The 20641-nt window shown below is 40.5% G+C and overlaps 1 protein-coding gene across 3 annotated transcripts in view; it reads right to left on the reverse strand.

Moving 5' to 3' along the window:
• The window catches only part of dip2a (disco-interacting protein 2 homolog A), an 89380-nt gene extending 69013 nt beyond the window's left edge, over nucleotides 1-20367 (reverse strand). For 2 of the 3 annotated variants that reach the window (XM_042425920.1, XM_042425919.1), the window contains exon 1: nucleotides 19759-20366. In XM_042425920.1, the coding sequence (XP_042281854.1) occupies nucleotides 19759-19882 (124 nt within the window). In that variant the 5' untranslated portion in view covers nucleotides 19883-20366. Of the gene's footprint in view, nucleotides 1-19758 lie in introns of all 3 variants that reach the window. The other variant, XM_042425921.1, reaches the window with a different exon arrangement.
• Nucleotides 20368-20641: the final 274 nt, after the last annotated feature.

A 20641-nucleotide genomic window follows, 5' to 3' on the forward strand; every position in this document is an offset into this window, starting at 1 on the left:
ACACATCATCCACTTTCACATTCGCCTGAGCAGGCACATATATGTTCACATACACATGCATGAACTCCAAATAGCTCACGAGCAACATGAGTTGGGCAAACCGGGGAAGAACAACAGCTTCTTACGAGAAATAATGCTTGTTCCTGCTCGGGATGCTTGGCTGCTCAGTCACACATCCTAGCACTGGGATAAAGCCTCTACTGAAGGCCCTTATCTGGGGACAGGAAGCACACAAAAGGGCTGAATGGCCAGAGAATCAGTGAGAGTGGGGAGATTCAGTGGTCCCCTGTGACCTGAGGGCTCATTACATGTAATCAAGTGCTGTGCAATGGGACCTAGCTGTACTTGGCTTATCATTTTGCCTAGTGTGTATTGTTAAATTGTGGTTTAACTACAGTGTGGTGGGTGGCATCTACATTTTCTGAAGCTCTCTGAGGCTGCATTCATATCGTATCTTCTGTAAATACACCACACCAGTCCATCTATCCATGCATTCATTATGTATATCCTCGGTCCAGCACAGAGCCTTATACACTAACTGTCTCCACAGAAACCTTCACAATACTCACACTCAAAAAGGCAGAGTACCGGTTTAACATTTAAGTCTTCTTATGACAGTGTCAAAAGAAACTACAGGTCCCTCTCATCTGTGACTATGTGCAAACACCTGCTGACTGAGGTAATTTAACCATCCAGCAGAGAGATTTTTTTACAGCTGAGATGATTTCTAGCTTCTCGGCTAGCTTCATCTTCTTTCATTGGTACAGACTGTAACTGAGCTGAGACACTGACACGCCAATCCCATAGCTGACATAGCCTGAAGGTCTGCTCTGTAAAAAAGATACACCTCTCCAACAACACTGATACACAATGTACAGTAATTAATAAGTTACAAAAGCCTTAAAACAGTAAATTGAAGCCTTTTCTCATGACACCAATTACACTATTTGGCCATTTTAGACGCTGTAGTTTGTGCTGCTGTTGAATTGTGTTGCGTTATACTAAGAGGTGGTTGTAATATTTTGTCCATCCCATTTGTATCAATGAGAGTATATACGAAATATTAGAAATACTTCTTGGTAATGTTCTTTTGTTTCTCCTTTCTGGAAACAAGCAATCAAAAGTATTGGAGAGTAGTTGCATAGGCCATTGCCAGAATTTTCCCAGCTGTGTTTATTAGGAGACTGTTCTCTCCTTACACAGTCAAGTTATATCCAAACAAAAATTTGGACTTGCACTGGCAGGCTTTATTGTGGCTTCAAGGATTGTTCTCCACCATTGGAAGAGTCAGACAACACCGGATTTTGCTGAATGGTTTAAATTGATGACAGACATTGCCTCTTTTGAATCTCTTGCAAGGACTAATAATTACCAAGGGAGGTTTTATGAAGTTGTTGTTGTTTTTACTGTTTTTTTTTTTTTTTTACTGTTTACTGTTTTTTTTTAAATGTGCTACCCCATTTATTTGGTTTGATACATACATGGTGCCCCCGTATTTTTATTTATTTATTTAATTTTTGTCTCCACAGTCTATCGTTACTCTTACTGTACTTGTAGCTAATTCTGTGTGCCTGGATTTATTTTGTTTTGTTCTGTTTGTTCTGTTACTTATTTTTCATTGATTTACTGTAATAAGAAAAAAATTACAAAAAAAAGAAAAACTTCTCAGTATAACAAATTCAACAGCAACACAAACTACAACTTCTAAATGACCATAAAGTTAAATCAACACCTCTCTAAAACAGTTTCAACAAAAGTTAAAACCTTCATGTCACACAGCTGCGTCCATCCGATGTGGTAGTGCCCAAGACCATGTTTAACCCCCCGCAGCACAATAACCATAGGACCATCTAAAAATATAAGTAATTATCCAAACTTTCTTTACTTTCTCATCCATTGCTCAACCATCCATTTCTATGTCACTCAGCAGCTCTTGTTATCCTCCTTCTGTTATCCTTTACTTCCACCTATCTGCTTCATCCTCCCAATTGCTGCCTGGCATCACTCCTTTTTTCATCCTTTCGCTTCGCTTCCCCATCCTCCAGCTCCTCAATCAATATCCTCCCCACTAAAACCTCAAGCGTTATTATCAGTGGTCAAATCCCCCCGAGTGAGCCGCTCAGCGAGGAATCTGACAGGCAGACAGAGAAGAATGGGCACAGAAAAAAAAAATATATAGCCTAGTACGTTTAGGTGAGCTGAGGTTAGCCTCAAAGAGTGATACTGTATGAGGAAGATTGACCACAGGCAGCTCCAGGAAATCTGTGCTGAAATAACAAGAGGCAATGTTCCTCAGAGACAGAACATGTCCTGCAGCTAAGCCATAAACCTTCATACTGTCAAACAAACTTCTCAAAGCCTTGGGGTGTACCTTCAGAGAAATAAGCCTTTATACTTTGCACGTTAACACTCCTTCGAATTTATGGTAGATAATAGGTGTCGTATCATGCAAACAAACAAACAAAATAGTGGCAAACACAGCTCACGTCTGTCAAACAGACAATAGCCCGAGGTCCATTTCACCAGCTTCCTGGTGAAGGTTTTCTGCCAGCCATGGGTGCGTGCTTCTCCATAAATGGGGAGAGCAGCTGAATAATATGCCTGTTCTAAAATGTCTCAAAGCCCTCCCAGGCCTTTCCCAGCCCCACATTCCACATACGCCCACAATTCAAAGTCAGGCAGCCTTCGGACCAGGCAGCGGCAGGGCTGCTCACTGTTCTCCCAGGACATGTGGAAGATAAGACAGAGTCAGCTGCGGTGGTATTGTTCTTAGGGTTCTTGCTCACTAACACTAGCCAGCTGATACTGTCTGCCAACATCACTGCAGGCTAATCGGCCTCTATTAGCTAATGTGGTGAAGCTTTGGCCTCGCTAGGGAAATTAAAGAGTTTAAAGCGAGCCCTTTGAGAATTCATTATGTGAAGTTGCATACAAACAGACCTGAGACAAACATTTGCAAATAATTTTAAGCTTTAGATTCAACCTGCTTGGAGCAGGAGATGGTTGGGGAAAGCTATGTATCAGTACTTAATGAGAGCCAGAAAACAAAGTTATTTCAAAGTCAATTAAGTAATACTTTAGTGTGACTGATATCCCGACACTGAACTGTTCATGCTGCAAACTACACATACTAAGTAGATTTAAAGCTCATTCTTGAGGATCTAGCTAATGGTTTCTCGTGAACTCACTTCAGGAATGCACGATAGGAAATGAAAATCAACTTCTGTAAAATATTGTTTTAAAATAAACATGTCCAAAAATGCAATTAATAAATACCAGTCTATTACACCAGACAAAATATCCATTATTTATGGAACCAGTGTGAGGACTGCAATGGGTGGGGTTTTACTTGTGAGCTGATACTTTAAAAACAAGTGGAGCTGAAGACAAAAACAAACTCTTGTAAGTCTTGTAATAGCATTTTTTACTGAGCAAGGCATTCAGCGCTCTAGACCCTCCACCACACACACACACACACACACACACACACACACACAAAAAGAACAAGATTAAATGGTCAGTTCCAGAGAGAGACAGAAAGGCCGGCCAGCACAGGGTCTGCTTTTGCACTTAGCCACAGCCTAACTCAACAAACAGGCTTTGACACGAGGGAAGGAGTATCAGTGTCTATCTATGTGCACACACATACATGTGTAAAGCCTGCCGACGGCAAAGAATACAAAGCGGAGCAGAGTCAGGGGTCCCAGATGATTGTCTAGGCAGACAGAGGCGGTAGCACATGTTCTACAGTCAGTGGCCAATTCCTTTTGCCCTAAAGAGAAAGTACAGATTGATGGCAGATCTGCTGAATCTCTGCATTAGCCTATCATCCGTCTTCTGTGACCTGCAGGGGATGCGGCACTCATCTTGATGGGGCATCAGTAAGAGTGGGTCAGGGGTCAAGGCCTTGAGGAGGACCCTGCTGAGGCCTATAGACAGTTCATCTTCACAGCTCTACAAGAGGGTGAAAGGGTAGTGATACGCCTCCACAAGAGACACTTAATGCGTGACATACATTCATCACTATATTGACTTTTATTAGCACAGCTCTTTGCAAATCGGCTTAGGAGTGAATAAAAACAAAAAGATCAAAAACAAAAATTTGAAAAACTTGCCTTTTATTTTTAGTGCTGTATGCGCCACCATAAAAAGCCAGAAAATAGTGCTTTAGAAAAAATATATATATATATTTCCAGTAGTCAGGAGTGACAGCCCTACTGTTATCATGACGACCCAGAAAGAATGTATCCCCACTATTCTGCAAGGCTAGATCAATGCAACTACTGAAAGCACAGTGATTGCAAATTCCTTTTTCAAAAATGCTACATGATATGCACACAAGCACATTTTTTTGCTGCAGACACTGCGAGTGTTTCAGCTGAGTGAAGACACCATATAAGGATCCAGTTTTTCTAAGCATTAGTTTCACCATCGTTAGAGCTCAATCCTGAGGTATTTATTGCATCGGGTTAACTGATCAAAAGTAGGTCATTAAAAAGAGACTTTCAAATAGAAATACTCCTGGTCTGAAATACTCCAGCTGTTACTATGTAAGTGAGAATTTAAATCCAACTTCAGGACTCGTGATTCCTCCCACTCCTCCTTTTTTTTCCTCCCTCCTTCTTCTGTTGAACTTTAGGACACATACATGTAAATACGACTCTCTTTATGGATTTGTCTTGGAATGACTGACTTTAAACTCAGAAAAGCGGATCAAACTGCAGGTTCAAAGTGGACTTGAAAGACACATTACATTTAAAAAGAAACAGACTGGTTACCCACTAACTTATTCTTTTTTTTTTTTTTTTTAGAATATTTTCAACAGCTTATCTTGGTCACTGAAAGAAAATCTTTGTTGTGTAAATGCTTTACATTCTAGTCTAGTATTGAACTCCTCTTCTTCTTACTACTCTTCTCTCTCTGCATTAAAGAAAGTCACCTGGTCATTAGAGTGCTGTGATTTAACATCCTGATAGCTAAATATAGTCATGGTCTGACCATGACAACAGCAAAATTCAATTCAGCTTGTCCCATCAAATTAGATAACAAGGAAGGAACAAGGAAGCGTTTCAGATAATACGGCTTACTCGCTTACATACACCCACCGCACAATTGCCAATTAAACTAAGAATTGAAAGGAAGAGAGGAGCAGTAGTAAGCCTCAGGACAAAGTTTACACTCCAGTGTGTCATCAGGGGCCATGACACACTAGAAGAGCCTGCCAGCAGCTATCTGCCACTTGTTGGCATTTCAGACCTCACTGTTTCTGACTCAACAAATTCCACAACTTCTTTGTTGAATATGGCTAAGACAATTAATAATTATTTTCATTATCAATTGATCTGTTGATTAGTTTCTAAGTTAACTGATTAATTGGTCTATAAAACTCTACAGAACAGTGGAAAAATGCACAGTGACATCATCATATGTGTTGTTTTTGTTCAACCAACAGCCGAAAATCAAAAGAGAATCAATTTACTATAACATAAGACATAAAAAGCAGCACATTCTCACATTTTCTTCATCATTTTTGCTTTAAAAATGACTTAAATGATTAAATTGGTTATTGAAATTGTTGACGACTAGTTTTCTGTCAACAAACTAATTCATTAATCAACTAATTGCGGCAGCTCTAGCTAAGGGACTCAACAATTTAGAGCACGACAAGCTGTCAAGAAACTTTAAAACAAAGATTTGCTTATTGCAAAATGTGTGAATACTTAAAAACACTGTTTGTGTTAAATGTCTTTTTACTTGTGTTGTTTTTATATTCTGTCTCGATGCCTTTCATGCTCTATGAAATGGGGCTAGAAAAGAGAGAATCTACACTATTATGACATTAGTATCGATGTGAAAATTATCACCTTTTTTCCAACCACAACATAGAATAATTACAGGTTGTAACCTAGCACACACACACACACAGGTACACACTCATGCAGAACACACAAAATTATTTAGACTCAAACACACAGACAAATAAATAAAAACACATAGATACAGAGGAGAAGAAAATGACGGGTTTGTGTAAGGTAGGGGTCTTACACTTGGTCTAATGACTTTCTGAGACAAAGAAGGCAAAGGAGACGGTGGAGAAAGGACGCAAGGAATGAACAGCAGACGTCTGACATTCAACAAGTGAACTCCAACTGTCATCGTGGGACGAGTCACGTACATGTTACGGGACCGCAACCACGATCATCCACCGCTGACTGCGGTGGCCTGTGACCTCTATGTCAAGAATGTTGAGAGTAAGAACTCTGAGACGTGATGTGTGCATGTGTGCGTGTGTTATATTAGATTACAGGTCAGCTCAAAGCTGTATCTGTGTCATTGTTCCTCCCCGAGCGCCCGAGATTCCACAAGTAACAGTCTGTAAAAAAGGTCATTCAAAATCTCAAGGGTGGGATGATAAACAGCAAAATGACTCCAGTGACAAAAATGTGTATTTCATCGACGTGTTCGAGATGTATACGCAGCTCATAATAGATTACCAGTGTTTGGCCCTTTCACAGGGATCATTTTAGATGCTCCACGTCACCTTTGTTACATGGCTATGACCTCAAAATGGACAAATGAGTATAAAAACAGGCTGCTGGCATTTGTAGGTTAATGGTAAGTTCAGTCCTTCACCTGCTGTCAAGAGTAAAAAACCATGACAGCACCTCACTCCTCTCTGAACTGCTTATCAGTAAAAACATCTGTGTTAGTAGAAGTGCCAGGGAAAACATCACGGTGATTACTTTAAACTTTGAACATGCACACTACGAGAAACCACGTTCATACATCATTACTGAGGAATGGAGATTAGATGCAATCTCTTTCCTGCCCATAAAAGAGGGCACTGAAAGCATGACACATTTAAACAGTAGAAAAAGATACGGTTTTAGTCATCTGTTCATGGTTACATAGAGGAATACAATAAGAACTAAGGCTGCTCAGAAGCCGAGAGGAATAACATTGACTTGCTCAGTAAAACCCAAATGTAAAACTGTATCCAAACATTGAGAGGAGACACAAAACAGTGGAGAGAGGTTGGGCTCTAGTTTTATCACTCAACCAAATATTGTGTTATTCTATAGCTGGGGTGCTTTGCATGTTGGACAAAGAAAGCATATATTCTGTTCAATAAAATCCATTGAACATGCAATCAGACAGGCAGTGAAGTTACAACTCTCCCTAATGTGTATAACAGCAGATGGTTGTTATCCGCTGTTAAAGTGGCAGTGGAAATGATTTCTCCATTGTTGACAATTGACAAAAAACGAGCATCTATATCATCTATATCTCCTCACATCAGCATTAAAGGATCATTCAACTGTAATACGGTTTTTCACATAGTTTTTCATTGTTTCAATCAGTTATGCAAACATGATACTGACTAAATTAATTCCTGAGATCTGTGAACACAACACTTCAATAACAAAGTCTGACAGGAAACATGACGAGTCAGATCATCAGACAGGTTGTAAAAAAAAGCAAACAGTGAAGCCAGATTCTGAAAACTATTTTATTTGGAGGTAAAAACCCAAAGGGCACAACCAAAATATCAGTCATAGTCTCTCATTGCACAGAAAAACTGTGTGTTCACAACACTTGAAGTACAGTGTGTCAAAGTTTAACCAGTAAGCAGGTCTGTAAAGTGTGATAGATGTTAAATGACAGTGTGTGATTATATTACAATTTCTGTAAGATTTCTCATCTGAATTTGTTTACTACCTGCGATGTTTCTTGCCCTGTCCAACTTTTTAAAAACATTTCTTTAAACCAAAGACATTTATTTCATCCAAGGGTACCTACTGTAGATCCACTAACTACTAAATGCAGCACCAAGGATGGAGCCAGAAAAGAAAACAGTCTCATAAAAATCAATGAGAACATGTATCTGGATGATTTATCTCTTTCAGAAATTAGCCAGTATTTGTTAGGCTATATGTTTAAGAGACACGACAGTTTGTCAGTTATGCCTTAGGAACTTCAATGTAGTCCTGACTTGCCCTCGCTTTGCTTCCCTCTTTTCTTTCTGGCTATACAGCTTACACGTTGAATAACATGCTGGGCAAAGTCTCCGGAGAGAAAAAGCAGTGGAGCTCACCTCAAAAAGTCTGCTTGCTCAGAGCACACAGGCTGAAAACACATTTTCTGGTATGTGAGGAGAGTCTGCCAAGTTAAGTTCTATATCTAAAAAAAGGTTGGCTTTCACCCCACAATTAAAAAAAAAAAAAAAAGTTGACTCTCAGTTCTACTCCATTCTTTCCCTCCCATACTCTACTGGGACACCTAAGGGAATGAGGTAAGGGGGAGCGAGGAAACTTGGCCTTGTTCTTTTAAAAAGGCTGGGACAGCCTGCTATACTATCTGCCTGTTTGTTGTGTGTAGTTGTGCCCTCCAGCAGTGGTGGGGATTTGGAAACCCCTCTCCTCACGGTTAAGTTGATAGATCACAGCGCATTCCAGACATTTTCGGCCTGTTTGTTTTCCACCAGGAAGGCTCACAATGCAGCCTGCTGCTGCTACAAAAGGTACTGTTTGTCTTTGATCTGCACATCACACCTGAGTAGGCCAAGACATTGATTGAATGAAACAAAAAGTTCAAAACGTGTTTACATTTTTTCAGACATCTCTTTGGTCTCACTGCTAGTTTTTTTATCTTCAAAAAGGTAAAAAAAAGAAAAAAAGTCTACACTTTTTATAGTGGTGTTACACTGGATACAAGGCAATTTAATTGGGCATTCTTCTTGGCAACACAGAAGAAAACCTACGCTATTCCTGACAAAAATATAAGTGAAGCAGCAATGCAATATTAGCTTGAGCACTGCTACCCATCTGAGTTTCTCAAAAAGTTTCTTCGTAGTGCTTCTTCCGTACTTTCACTGAGCGCTGCTTGTTGGCCAGCTGCTGATAGGGCTAAGTTCAGTGGTGCTTGACTCCACACAGTCCTGACATACTGTGCAGGTTGACCTCTGCCAGCTGCCGGCCAGAGAGGTCAAGAGAAGCTATTAGGTGTTGATAGCACTGACCAGTGTATAATCACACCACCTCTCTGGAATGAATTATCATCAAACATTTTAATTAAACTGCTTATTGAACTGGGATCCCTAGCAGCACTTTACAGTAATCAACACTTTCGGACAAGATCCAGCAGATGATTTGCTAGACCAGTCGTACTCAAATATTGTCTTGGAGCTCCACTTAATACATTTCCACTGCATCAAAGGTCCAGTAAGGGCACATTACATGATAATATTTCAGTACAAAAACTCCAGAACTCTGTGCATGAACAGCATTTCTGTATTAATGGGGGACGTGACACCTTTGGTGTGTAACCAAGTTCTTAAACTTGAGCATAAAAAGTGTGATGGCCAGACGGAGACACTGGTGTAAGTGTTCATTCACTGCAGTCTTGATATCACGACTTTAATTGGTTCAGTTTTGTGGTTCTTACCGTCACGTTTCTGGGATAGTTTTGTTCAAAACAAGCATGTTTGGTGTCATGGTAGCGTTTTGCTTTCCCATTCTTCATTACGACCACTGTTTCATTCCAAATCGAACACAATGGTCTCATACTTCCCTCGGGCAAAAGTAACACAAATTTCTCAGTTTATTCACCCTTCAATACAGCAAAGTAAAAACAGTTCAAGTTCTGGATGTTGTGATGTTATCACTTAGGTACCACCATTTATTATTTTGTGAACAAAAATATCACATTAACACTACAGGCATGCACAGCACCAGATCTGACAGATGACACTCTTTTTCTTACAATATTTCACATTGAATTAATCAGAAGATGATGATGATGCAGCTGAACAGAAGCTCCTGCCTTTACTAAAACAGTCAAGGCAACTTGTTCCATGAATGCTACATCATTTATGTGTGAAAGGGCATATGAGTATGTTGTCAGTATTGCTCCAGGGTCCAACACAACTGCCAGCATGATTGCCCAGAGCCAGTAAAAGTTTATGCAGGGCAAGGTGATTGGCCCAGTGACTGGCCAACACGACTCGACTCATTTTAAAAAAGACTAGAGAAAAAGCGCGAGAGCAGTGGTGGTCAAGCAAGGAGAGGGAGCGGCGGTAGCGAGAACAAAGCAGTTAATTAGAGAAATAAAACATTATTTTCTGATTGTTTCACAGCGGTCATGTTCTAAAGCACAAATAAATAACCATCAAACACTCAACAGATGATTTAAGACAGATGCTCTTAGTTTCTGTTTCATTTTCCTCCTCCGCATTTCTTATTTTCATTCATTCATTACAATTCAGCTCCATGTCTGTAGTGGACAGTTGGCTCACGGAAGCAGACAGAAGGATCTCGGCGTGAACACGCGCACACAAACAAATGCCATTATGTTCTTTCTCTCACTGTTCTAACTTAACAAATACAATTCTGCAGATCAGCTCAGCATCGCTCAGTCCTTGACACAAGAGTTTATCAGTCAAGGTTATCTATACTCGCTGAAATGTTATCATAAATTCTGTCCTCTTCTCCATATGTATTCCATTCTCTCTGGCTTAACACAAAATATGAGAAACCTACGTTTATAAATCATTCATTTACTGATCTAATATGTGCCTAAGTTTATATTTTGCATTTTTGTGGAATATATCAACATTACATATCCATAACTGAAGGAAAACAACCAAATCTAAAAGAAACGAAAAGAGTTATTTTCATTTTTTGGCTTCCATGCCATTGAAAATATACAAGGGGCCAGCAAAACTCTGATCTACTGGCCAAGTGGGCCAGTGTGGAAGAAAATGTTATGCTGGACACTATTGCTCTGATGTTTGCCATTGTGTATTGTGTATCTGCCTATACAAACCGAATATTAAGAGAGAAAAAATAAGATAGGAAAATAAAATGCAATAGAGAGATGTAGTGGGAGAACCAATGATGAATTTTCATTTTCAGTACAGGCAGTAGTTGTTTTCACCTTGAGTATAAAGGCTCTTTGCATAGCTCAGTGACCTCAGCCTAGCAGCAGCCCTCTATCCTCTGCAAGCAATTCACTCTGCACCTTGAAAACACTGCAATACAAACACTGGGAACACAGAGAAAAAAAAAAAAAAGAATAATGGAAAAAATGCTCTATTTTTGCAAGCGTAATTCAGAACATTCAGTGAGAAGTCAGCTATCTGAAGTGGATTCTGTGTGTGATTTTCACTGTTACTGCAATATTGGACCAGAGAGAGGCCAGATTGAGGTGTGGTGCTGGCTCATGCAAAGCCTCTGTCTACACCAGATGGTCACAGGAGGGGTAAGGAATCAAAGATACACACAGGTAGGAAAACGGACAGGCAGAGAGTTCACACCAGATAGCTGAACAAAAGCTTTGCTGGGCAGCAGAGTGAGGTGCAAGGGGTACAGTGATTTTAATAATGTGTCTTTGAAGTGGGGCATGCGGCTAGTTTGGTCAGCAGATCTCCCTGGCACCAGTGCCCGCTGCGCCGCCCTGCTGTCTGCACCGCTGCACTTGCCGTCTCTCTCGCAGCAAGAACACATACAGTGTTACCACAAGTACCAGAGGCGCAGTAGCTAGCGCCGATGACAACCTGATGAGTTACTTATTAGGTTGTGCAAAGTGGTGCACATACCTTTTAATCATTTACATTTTTTCCACAAGGAGCGTTAGCAGACACACCTTCTGGCAAACCACAGAGCTCTGTGTTGTCACAGTGGCAGGATGGAGAGGATGGTGGCCTGGCTGGAAGCTGGCACCATCTTTCTACTGTTGTTTTGAAAAAAAGGGCCAAGTCACTGTGGGACTTCTTGGTTGTGTATAGTAATCTGATTTACTGTAAGAAGTTAAATGAACACATCTGCAGGATACAACAGAATAATACAGAGAAGCTTATAAAGGAGGTGATCACGTTGCTAGTAGTTCTCAATGTAAGGATACAGAATGCACAACCACCATAAAGTAGACAACTGCTATGCTTTTGCAGTGTTTACATTTTATTCACTGTGATAGAGAACGTTGTTTGTGGCGAGCAGAAGGTTTGTGGTGAAGATGGCTTTGTTAGATGTGTGTTCCTGGAAAGGAGAAGATAACTGAGCCTTTCTTCTGTTCCTGATGCTTGTCTTCACTATCAACATTCTCATCAGAAACTCGCAGGAGAAAACACACGCATCGCATGCTGACCACAGTCATAGGAGCTTGATAGGAGCTTTAAACTAAATGTAGCTCGCAGCAATATTGAATTGGCAATTCTACTCAACGTAACAAAATGTGGCTCGTAATTCTCTCTGTTCATTTATTTTTCATATACTGTACATTCATGAACCACTCTGAGAGGTTGTTAGCTACCCATTAAGCCGGCATAAATTTTCAGTGGCAGCACTTTTACATCAAGTGTGTTTTTGCTGCAACTGTTGATGACTGAAAAATTAAGGCAGCTCAGCTTGTGTTTCTGTGAAATCCAAATAATACTGGAACGAATGAAGCAGACTTTTTACGATAAATATTTTTTTTTATAGCTTCCTGACTTGGACAGTTAACAGGAGTCTATGTCTGACCGGAGTTATAACATCAGTTACATATCACTGCATGTTGATCAACCTTCACTGCCACTAGTTTTGTTTTTCTTACACAGTATATTGGAAAAAGCTGCTGTAGGTGTTTAAGTGCGGCAGTGTAATCAAACCGTGCACCGATTTGTGCCATCAACTGTAACCACAGCAATAACATTATATGAGACACTGCTGAAATAACACCAAAAACTGAGTGTCACTTCACGGTTAAATGAAATGAAAGAGAATGAAATGTCTTGTTGGCATATTTGCAACTTGCATGCATGCGTGCAGAGAGGGGAAAAAACGTTGGTGCATCTCAAGTTTCAGAACAAACTCTCAAATCCTTGTGAGCCGAAAGCTGTGCAAAGTAGCAGAGAATCTGAGACAGTTTTTATTTCAACAGTGTTGTTGTTCATTTAAATAATTAGTTGACTGACAGAAACTTAAACGGTTACTATTTTGATAATCAACAGATCCTTTAAGTCACTTAAAATGTGTTTGTTGGCATGTGCCGTTTTTTTTACATTTTAAAAACAGCATCATTAGTTAATTAAAAAACAATACATCAATTAAATATCCCCTTGTTGCAGTCATCATGACAACAAAACCTAAATGAGCAATTCTAACATTATAAGTCACAGGGAGACCAAAAACTGACAGAAATCTTACTCTTTAGACTCATTCACACTTAAACAAAGGAAGAAAAGACATATTTCTAAATATTACGTCCCCACACTGCAAACATTCATTAAACATTCATGCCTCCTGTAAAGACAGAGACAGGATGCTGAAGAGTACTGTAAAGAAAACAACAGTAGAGAGCAACACAGTGGAATCGCCAGGACAATAACTGGCACTCTGGATATTTGTTGGATTAAAAATGAAACAAAACACTGTGGTTCGCACTTTATAAATGGACACAAAGCAAATAGAGACAGAAACAAAAATAAGTGGACTGACAACCAGACGTCCGCTCACTTCCATGTGCACGGACTCGCATACGCAGGCAGAAGCATATGAGCGCAGCACAAGAATCTGAAGCTCTACTCTGTTCTGAGGCACACCCTTGAAATATGTATGACCCTCCACGTTCTATCCACCACTATGGCAGGGACACAGCATAGCTCCCTCTTTATCTCCCAAATGGACTTAGGAGCAGCAAGTTCACTCCAAGGCTCAACATTCTTCTCTTTTGGATCCTATTACAGGACTAACCAGCAGCCACATGTACAAAGTCCCTTCAGTAATAATCACCCTAAATCCTACATGTTTCTCAAAGCTCTCAATGTAGCATGCATTTCCACAGTACATTCATCAAATGTTTGGTTTTGCTTAACAATAGGTTGAACTCACTGGTTAAGCCTCGTGGAAGTTCTTTCTTCATGAGTTGGTGGTAGAAGCAAGTGGCCACAGAAAAGGAATGAGTCAGGACCAACGAGCAGTCTTTTCCCGCATTGAGTGGTCTTTCCTTGACTAACATTGTGGGCCAACTCACTGGGGTTTCCTGTACACTCATAGTTTCCAAAAAGAGGTTTTGTAAAACTGCTGGCCACCAATGATGGGTTATTGGACAGTGCTTCTGTTGCATGAAAATCGTACATTGCACAAAAATTTTAAGGTTTTTTACCATTAACGCCCATCCATTTTGGTATATTGGGACTACAGAATTAGTGTAATGGTAGAAGAAATTAAATGGATATTGGAATTAGTTCTCCATATTGTAGGATGGGGTTTTAACAAGTTTGGATTTGCTGATGCTCCTGTAGCCGTAAAACTCTTGGACACCTAGTAACTTGTAAGGCAAGAACGATCAGCAGCAAGCCGGGTCAAGCTTGTAGCCTCAGGTCATCATACCTGTGAATCTTCTGTGAACCACAATCAATAAGAAACTCATACTAGCTGATATTTTTTTTTTAAAAAAAAACCCAAACTATCCCTTTAAAGTATGCCTGCACCGCAGACAAAATAAAAGTGACAATTACCTCATTCAGAATTGAGATTATGGTTGTCTCTCATAAGTCTTAGGGAAACATTTTTATGAAAATATCGCATCTGTAATCAGTCAGTCCAGTCTGATGATGTACAGCATGGTTCAACAATAAGGCTCTACCGATTGCCCGGTGCAAGTAAAGTGCCACGTTGGGCTAGTAAATCTAGCAACTCTCTTGCCTGATTGGGCAAGTGGTAAAAAAAAAAAAAAAAATTATGTTGTCGTTCTCTGGCACACAGCATAACCCCCTCGCCTTGAACGTATCGGAGAATATAAGCGTGCGCCGTTGGCCAATCAAGAATTGAGTAGTCTAATAGTGTTATGCGTGAAACAAACATCCCTCAGGATTATGTGAGCGCTGTCAAATAGAGGAATCAATGGAGCATTTTTCACTTCATAAATACTCTTGAGACTGAGAAACATTAAAGAGGGAAATCAGGACGCTTGGAGTGGAAGAAATTAGTATAAAAAATGTATTTGCCATCGGGTTAGGGAGGCTATTCCATTATTTGAAAGAAACTCAGCTGATCAAAGACTTTACTGTTCAGTGAAATATAGGGGACGGGTCATACCAATTTCGATATGCAAGAATGTTTGTTGCTTCGCATCTATGACACTCTGTGTCCTTGTTCTGTTTCATTTACTTAAATAAAGATTAAACGTGACAATTAACTTAGGTCTTTATTGTTATTTCATAACTGCTCATAAATAAAAACTGACTTCGGGCAATGTGAAAAAAAACATTAACGTTGAACCCTGTACAGTATAGCGATTGTGAGATGCTTGTCTTTGTGGTCACAGAGTAGGGATTTTCCATGGTATTTTGTGGTGGTTGTATGAAGTCTCAAAGTCGCAGAGTACATTCTCTTGAATGTTATCGTCATGTGAAATTGCAACTTACTACTTTTTCTGACTCATTTTGTTCTTGTTTTCTCTCTCTCTCTGTCACACATAGACACACACACTCTCACACACTCACACGCACACATTAGATTTGTCTTTGTTTCTGACCTCTCTGTCTGTACACTCTTAATTAACTGCATGGCGTAATGCAGTCTTGCCTTCGCAGTTTGTGGAGAAATTAAGAGGGCTTGTTTTGATGCAGCAGTTCTGCCTGCTCATGCAAATGCAGCAGAATAACAATGAGATTTAAATTATGATTAAACAACAATTAACTGTGCTGCCCTACTTCAAAGCTTGTGTGAACTTTCAACTATGTGAGAGAATGATGTTGAGTCACTGTGGGGTTATATCCATTAACAGCCATAAGATACACATCACTGATCATTACACCATAAAGTCTGTGCCAGAGGTTGACGAGCATCTGTAAGTTTAATCATCACCATCATTATCACAGTCACCACTTGATAGCACTCTGCCCGGTCCCTACAAGCCTACACTAACTAAAGTTTCACCTTATCTAATCACCTAGATAAGGTGAAATATGAATGATCTCCATGAGGAAATTGGGTCATTGCAGCAGCAGATACCATGACATGTATATGGACAAGAACAAATTAAAATAGTGCCTATCATTAATGTGACCAGATAACCTGTAATGAATAATTAACATTGTCATTATGTATTTGCAGAAACATTTCAAAACATAGTAGCCACATTTTTGCTGCTGGATCTTCTTCCAAATACCTAAAACCTGCTACAACCGTTTTTCTCAATGAATACGAACATCCATTAACAAGTCGGGCAGCACTTAAAACTCAGTACTTAAATGTTCCTCTGTAAACGTTTGCCGAATGGGAGCAAGCAAAACAAGCACAATGACCAACCAGGGGTTTGGCAGTTTCCCAGCAAACACCAGTACTGGACTAAAAATGACTTTGTAATCAGAGGGTTTAGAGAGCAAACAGAGAAGGAGGGAAGAAAACTAAGGAATGATAGAGTGAGCCTATGAATTACTCAGCAGACACGTCTCTCCCCCTTCTCCTCCCTGCAGGAGATAATGGGGATCATCCGTCTTCTTGCCCTCCTTTACGCCCCATCTTCTGACCACTCCTCTGCATCCAGGTCAGCTGAGAAAAAACACAGGTCCTTTCCAATAACTATGACGTGCAGAATTTGATGGAAGGAGATTTCATTCTGCCGGCATTATTGGGATAAGCCAGAGTGGCATGAGAAATTTATTTTTGTACTGTTTTGTCTATGCTCTTTTCCCTGCTTTGAAGCGGGATAAAGGTAATGTCACGTACCTCCATGCACCAATCCCAAGTTCACAACATGTGAGTCAAAATCTGATGACATTTGTGGCGTTGTTTGCTTATGTTCCTGAACTTTTAACTTTGATTGTTGCTCTTGTAGTCATAAATTTTCAATATTATAGAGAAATATGTAAGATTTGAAACCAAGTTTTCAGGGTCTCTGAAATCTGGAACAGCTCTATCAGCTGCTCGGAGTTTGTTTTCCACAGGAGACAGGCCCCGAGTCTACACAGAGGATGTGACAAGCCGCAGATAAAGACACAATCAAAGACAGAACAAGGACAGTAGATTTAAGTAAGTCTAAACATTTTAGGACACATGGTCACTAAAAATACAACAGAGCAAGAAAAATTGAAAGTAAATGCCTCTCTAGAGGACACACTATTTATCATAACTGCAATAAGAGTGCACAGATTGTTTATTTCACACATCAGCAGGCCTAAACTGCCGATGCTGGATTATCTAGCTGAGCTGCTGGATTGTCTCAGACTCATGTTATTCCGATGCCTGCTGCTGCTAAACTGCTTAGGAAAACATACATGACACATTTATTCCACTTCATGAATAATACAGCATTTCCACTCACGCATACTAAAAACTAAGGTGTATCTCTCTCCGTGGGGCACAGACATGTCTAATGTCAAATCCTCATCGACAAGGATAGGAAACCTGCAGGATTTTCAGGCTCTCATCTCCTTCCAATAAAGCCAGTCGTCTATTCTATCCCGAGACAGGATGCAAGGAGGAGGCTAACGAAGGGCATCATTATGAGGTGAAGAGTTCACAGTAGCATACAGGAATAGGATTTGAGAGTGAAAAAAAAAAGATGCAGATTTCTTTTTAACTGTTAAAGAATGACACCCTCTTCTTTGATCTTACAGAAAACAGAGGAAATATGGAGGTGGGGACTCATGGAGAGAGGCAGAGAAAGAGAGAGACAGTGGGAGAGAGAAGACAGCTAGAAGAAAAGCTGGAAAGAGAAGCAGAAAGCAAAGGAGTCAGGGAGATATTGCTATCAGAGCTCCAACATGGCAGGATGTGACATGTGGAGAGCAGGAAGAGGAAACTGGACAGATATAGATTGGTTTGGTAGCCACTACTGAAAACATGTCTATCCCATTAGGGGCCTCTGTGGCAGTTAATGTGCTTATCAAAGCGTGCACCTTGGGTCTATTCCTAACCCTAGTATGGTGCCACTGCACACAGCTAACATGGAGCACTGATGGAAAGGTGGCTCAGTGCAGAATCTAACCTGGGTCAGTGAGATTTCTATTGTTTTTAATCACTTATTGGCTTGTAGAGTTTCCTCCAAAGTTGGTCACAAACTAGGGTCAAATCCCAAATCTAATAAGACTTAATAATGAATTTCATTCATTAGTATGCCTTTACCACAGCTAAGCTAATTTTACCACGTGACAACTGCTCAAATAAACAATGAGTCTCATTGAACTATCAGAAAACAAAAGAAAAGCTTTGTGAAAAAAACAAGCACCCTCTTCATTACTTACAGTGAATGAGTGAGGGATTTCAACTCAAGGAGGAGGATGACGGCAACTTTATTTACTACTGTGCTGAATCTTAAGTCCCTCTAACACCAAATGGACAAATCATGCAGGTTTCAGTCGACAGGTGGCATAAATATGGGTAATTCCACGTGTTATTTTTAGATGGAGATCCAGAGAAGCTAAACTCTATTGAGTGGACTTTAGCACATTCGGCTACATAATTGTTACATCCAGATTGGGGACAGTAACATTTGTCCTTTAGACAAAATATTGAAACAAGTGAGTAGGCAGCATAATAAACCATATCAATGAAGACACATTGCTTTCTTATTGCACAGGACTTTGCACAGGTACATGCTGTTGTTGGGTTTCTGTCAGTAGGTAAGTAGACAGTAAAGGAGGTTAAGGAAGTCATTTTATATAGAATAGACCTTTTCTTACGGAACAAGTGTCAATCATAGAAGTAAGCTTTAGGTTGACTTTGGGTTTTATAGGCCATCAAAAACATGTGATTCTGTCAAAAAGGAACATTTCGAAGATTATAAATTTAAGATTAGTCATCATGTTCAAAGGCTCTCTTTGCACTATAGTTTAAAAAGAATAAGTGGAGGGTTAAACAGGGGATACAGGCAACTTGGATTTAAACAAATGTGCACCTACTGTACACACATGCATGCGCACATACACGTGTACAGATTAGCAATACCAGCCAAATTGTGCATCTACAGCTTAACTTAAAAACCTGAACCTTTGTTAAGCAGCAGAAGGAGATTTTTCACAGTTTCAGCTTTTGCTAATGATCCTCCATTTTCATGGCTCAATAAGACAGCAATGTAATAGCCTCTAAATCTGATGCCTTCTCGAGACTCCTTAGAGGCCACCAGTAACAACTCTTTACTGGAGTGAATGCTTTTCCAGTCAGAATCCATTTAACAGCTGTTTTCTTGTTAGGTAAGATGAGAGCAGCCATTTGTATTAATACTCGTATACCATATATTGAAGTTAATGAAAAACATACTGTGGATTGATTTAAGGTCTCAACTTTTTTTATGAACTTCAAAAAGAACTGACCCTTTGGTTATGAAAAAAAAAACAGAGGCACATAGCAGCAGCATGGGTGTGTCAGCTCAGCTGTTGACGTTGAGGCAGATAGCCATCTAATCAAATATGGTATTTGGAGCCTGGATGAGTGGGATGTAAAACTTCAGGACAATACAACAGCCTGCCTTCTTTAAACGTGAAACTACATGTTAACCAGTCACGTCTAGTGTAGTTTAGAGAGTCCCCGTGGTGCAGTAGTTTATTAGCCATGACGAGGAGAAAACTACAGCAAGAAGTTCAGCTTTGAATGACTGATACTCGGTGATGCTGGCATGTTTTTTTTTTAAACATGAACCATAAAGCCAAGATAAAGGGCGGTGGTTCATATAGCTGTCATACACATGATGACCCGTGTTTAAAGCACCCCTCCAGGACAAACAGCCTACTGGAGACACACAGAGCGGTAGTTTTGTACAGCGTTATCAACTTACCCTCGGAGAGCTCCAGCTCCAGCTCCGCCAGCTTCTCCCGGACCTCCGCCGGCAGAGTCATAGCGACAGCCGGCGTGGGCTCCAACATCATCGTTAGCAACCCGGTTGAGGTTCTCTCAGCCATTGCGATCCAGTAAAAAGCGCAAATGGGTCCACTGGGTTGTCGGTAAGAAGGACAATACAACCAAACACGAAAAAATAAAAGATAACAACCCCTCCTCACTTCGCTTCGGCTAAGGGGGGCCAAATAGGGTGTTGGTGCTTCTCGCTGCAACGGCGTACAGATGTGTGAGAAATCTCTCCAACCGTCATGACACGGCTAGCTCCGAGGCTAGCAGACACACCTGGCTGTGTGTGTCCATGAAATGTGGTAGGGCAGGCCCCTGCCACTGTCTCCGTGCCTGCTGTCTGTCCCACGGCACTGACTGTGTCCTGAATGACGGCGGCTGCTTCACTTTAACTGTGGAGGGAACTCATTCAACTCATCGCTCGCTTCCCACGGCGCAGTCGCCATTGCATCATAGCAACAGCAGCTTCGGCCGTGCGCGTTCATGGGGCCTGCTCCTGTGTGTCTGTGCACGCGCTTCTGTGCTGCACGCTGATGTTGTACATATATATAACTTGTCTGCCTCCTGCTGTCACAACCACAGTGCTGCACAACATTTACTGTGACTTACTGTGTTGTTTGAACTGGGAAATACTGCTGTGTTTTTGAGATATGTATTTATTTATTCAGTCATGTATTATGCTTATGTATTTTGCTTTTGGTATTTTTGGGTTTTACATCCAAAGCTGAACTTAACTTTGCCAGATATTGGTATGGTTTCAAAATGTATGTTAGGAAGATTGTGCAGGATAGTAGGCTAAACAAATTGGCCTATGC

This window comes from Thunnus maccoyii, chromosome 11 (assembly GCF_910596095.1).
Source record: "Thunnus maccoyii chromosome 11, fThuMac1.1, whole genome shotgun sequence".
Taxonomy (NCBI): domain Eukaryota; kingdom Metazoa; phylum Chordata; class Actinopteri; order Scombriformes; family Scombridae; genus Thunnus; species Thunnus maccoyii.